We start from the raw sequence: 3,508 nt of genomic DNA, 5'->3' as shown, positions 1-3,508 counted from the left end.
CCCCAGTGGGTTCCCTACACGGTAGCTCTTGATGGGACTGGAAAGTCTCATCTTTCTCCCAAGGAGCAGATGGTGGTTTCGAATGGACCACCTTGCTGTTAGCTGTCCAGCTCGAAACCCACTTTGCCGCCAGGAACGCGTCAGTTTCATCGGCCCACTTCTCAGCAGGAACACCTGAGGCTCAGAAAGATCAGACCATTTGCCCAAGGTCACTTCCCCGTGGTACCCACAGCTCCTGACTCAAACCGAGTCTCCTTCTACTTTGTGCCCTGGCGATGAATTTTTCCATCTTTTGTTCACTCCCAGGTGTCTGGGGCAATTCCTCGGGTTCCTGGTGTGGGGGGCAGCTAACTGTGCTTTAACCCTTCCCTGGCAGGGCCGCTGGTGGTGCTGTGTGTTAAGCACTGGGCTGCAGTCTCAGAGACCCTCCATGGATTCCCTGTGAGGCTCTAGTATTACAGTGGTTAGGTGTGGGCCTGCCAGCCACAAGGTCAGCAGTTTGAAATCCCCAGGCACTCCTCTGGAGAAAGACGAGGCTTTCTACTCCTGTGGAGAGTCGCTGTCTCAGAAGCCATGGCAGCCATTCCACCCTGTCTTTTAGGGCTGTTAGGAGGCGGCAGTGACTTTGGTGCGTCTGGATGGCTGGAGAAGCCCTGACATGCTCGATGGCACGAGTTGGCAGGGTCTGCTTTGCCCGGCCCTGGAAGCTGAGTAGGACCACTTCGTGGGCCTGCCCATGCTACTCATGGGCTGCAGGCACTGGACACCCCAGACACTCATTTATTTGAGTCTGCTCCTTCATGGTCAGGTCCTGACCTGCTCTCCCTGCTGAAACATAATCAAACCCACTGTCCTCCAGTCCATTCTATTCCAACTCCGGGTTGCCCTAGATAGGGTTTCTGAAACTGTGATTCTACTGGCACAGTCTCGTCTTTCTCCCAGGTTTGAACAGCTAACCATTCAGTTAGCAGCCCACGCCTACCCCACAGCTCCAGAGGGGCACAAATGCCCTGTTGACACCAGGCCCCCCTTAGGCCATTTGCACAAAGTTCTCTCCCGCCAGGGAGTGGCCCAGCTGTAGACCCCATCTCAAAGGATTCCCCAGATGGCATTAGCTCTTCCAGCCATTGTCACAATGCTCGATGCAGCCTGGAGAGGATGTGTGGACATTCACAAATGGAACTGATTTGAGTCTCTTAGAAGACACGTGCTCACTGCACGCTAGCAATTACTGTCACTTCCTCAGGGACATGTTCTCTTGCCAGGTCTGGCTTGATTGCTGTGTCCCCGGCTCAACTGCAAGTTTAGAGGCTCAGGGCTGGAATTTCAGGGTTTCTCAGCACAGCACCCACGGCACCCAGCCCAGCTTCATCAGTATGGGGAGCGGGGCGGGGGGTGCAGGGGTGGAGGATGACTGCCACACAGTCCCCAGGAGCCTAGTGGGTCCTTGTTGACAAGGTTAGAGGAGGCTAGAGCCAGGGTGACCACTGGCCAAGACCTCTGGCCAGGTGAGTCCTGACCCTCCCCTTTCCACACCCCAGGCCTGCCTGGGTCATGTGGTTAGGAGGGAGTGGCTATGCGTCAGGGCGTCCAACCCAAACGCAGGCAGAGCCCTCACCATGCCGCATAACAACAGCACGAGGGAGAGTCACTGCGAAGGGCTGCCTTTAATGAGCGCCAACCAGACCCTGGGACCTTCTCAGGGTCTGAGTGACCCCGCCCCCTGCCACTTCTCAAGCAACCTCGTCAAAGGACTGAGACTGCTGCTTCTGGGGCATGTCTTCCAGCATCAGGTTCAGCACGTGCACGATCTCATAATACAGCTCTTGAAGCCTGAAGGAGGGAAGCCAGAGGTTGGGGCGGGCTCCAGGGTTCTGCCTCCTCCCCGCTGGCCCCACCCACCGTGCCATGGCACCCCAGGAGGCTGGAACCCACGGTCAGCCCTCTCCTCTCTCCCCCTGGGGCCCTGGACGAATCACACCCTGTCTGGTCAGGCCCCAGCTAACAAAACCCTCCTGGGCTTAGTGGGGCGGGTCTTTGGAAGTAAGGGTTTCTTGAGCCTCCTCTTTCTAGTGTCTTCACCCGAAGAAGCCCACCAAGGGGCTTCTGCTGAGCAGCCCGGCTTCTTAAGCCCTTCTTTTTGGAGAGCCCATCAGGACCCCCTTGGCGCCCACCATCCTTCAGCTGGGTTCTCACAGCCTTTGGACTCCACAGAGGCCCGCTAGACCTGCAGCTCACTTGCCCGGAGCACAGGCCCACAGGCCCTGCACCAGCCAGACTCGGCACTGCTGGACTCTACACACATCTAGAGATGCCGCTCATGGAAGCAGTTCACAAAAACCTGCAGGTGGTGGAGGACGGGGCAGAGATGTGCCCCGGGTCATACCGGAAGTGGGGACAGGACGGGGTCAGGTACCTAGGCTCCAGGTTTGCCAGGCAAGGCCCTCCCCTTTGCTCCTTGAGGCAAGGCCAGGAGAGCACATTCAGACGTGGGCCGGGGGACCAGAGGAGAAGCAGCCAGAGTAGAATGTCCACACAGCTGCCTGCCAGCTGAGACAGCAGTCGAGACTGTACTCCACTGATACACGGGCTCCATCCCACCCTGGGTGCTCATCAACTACCTCCCCTCTGGCTCTCGGAAGACACCTAACAGATGACCAGGAAAAGTCCAGTCCCCCGGGAACAGGGGTGGCAGAGGTGGGACTGACTTGTAGATAGTGGTGTCCTGGTTGTCCAGCGTGGACAAGTAGATGCTAATGAAGGGTAGGCTCGTGCCAAAATCATCCAAGACTATGGGGTCCGTGTGATTCAGGGTCTTCTTGAAACTCTCCACCAGATCACTGAAGCTTTTGTAGTTGACATTTTGCTGGAGAGGAAAGCATAAGGTGACAGCAATGAGGAGGAGGAGGAGGAGAGCCTCAGACTGCACAGAGACCTCCACCATAGTCTCCCAGATGAGGCCTAAACCCAGGCACCGATTCATTACTGGTCCTCCCAGGCCGACACCACGGCGGGGGCCTGCCATCACTGTCCACGGGGCAGGTGGCAGAGAGCACAAGTCCGGCTCAGCATGACCTCAAGTCCACCTTGGACAAAGCTAGGGCACAGGCAAGACTGTCAGAAGGACAGGTGTCTCCGGCTCAGAGAAGGTGCCGGGAGAAATGGACTAGCCAGAGGAAGAAGGAGCCGGAGGGTCAGGGCCCAGCAGGGTGCCCGGGGATTGGCATGGGCAGCTCGGAGAACCACGGCTGCAACAAGAAGGCGCCTCACCACATCTCATGACGGGGCCATGGCTCTGACTGTGTGCGGCCATCTCTGCTCTTCTGGGACTCGAGTTAGCAATGGCGTGAGGAATCTGAGGGTGGGGAACTTCACCTCTCAGGGCCTCAGCATCCTCATCCACCCAATGAACCGGTGGCCTGGTCCTGCGGCACACACTGCCTGGCCCCAAAGACCCAAGACCGAGCGAGGGCAGAGCTATCACAGCGGTCCAGAGGAAGACAAAAAC

At 57.8% G+C, this 3,508-nt stretch overlaps 1 protein-coding gene across 1 annotated transcript in view; it reads right to left on the bottom strand.

The window, feature by feature from the left end:
• Positions 1-1,728: 1,728 nt before the first annotated feature.
• CATSPER3 (cation channel sperm associated 3) overlaps positions 1,729-3,508 on the bottom strand; it is a 43,914-nt gene continuing 42,134 nt past the window's right edge. Inside the window, exons 7-8 of the mRNA XM_075542687.1 lie at positions 2,709-2,866; positions 1,729-1,833 (exon numbers count right to left, since the gene is read on the bottom strand). Of these exons, the coding sequence (XP_075398802.1) occupies positions 1,734-1,833; positions 2,709-2,866 (258 nt within the window). The 3' untranslated portion in view covers positions 1,729-1,733. The remainder of the gene's footprint in view (positions 1,834-2,708; positions 2,867-3,508) is intronic.

The sequence above is a fragment of the Tenrec ecaudatus genome, chromosome 2 (genome assembly GCF_050624435.1).
Source record: "Tenrec ecaudatus isolate mTenEca1 chromosome 2, mTenEca1.hap1, whole genome shotgun sequence".
Classification (NCBI taxonomy): Eukaryota; Metazoa; Chordata; class Mammalia; order Afrosoricida; family Tenrecidae; genus Tenrec; species Tenrec ecaudatus.
This window is presented reverse-complemented; position numbering and strand designations above follow the sequence as displayed.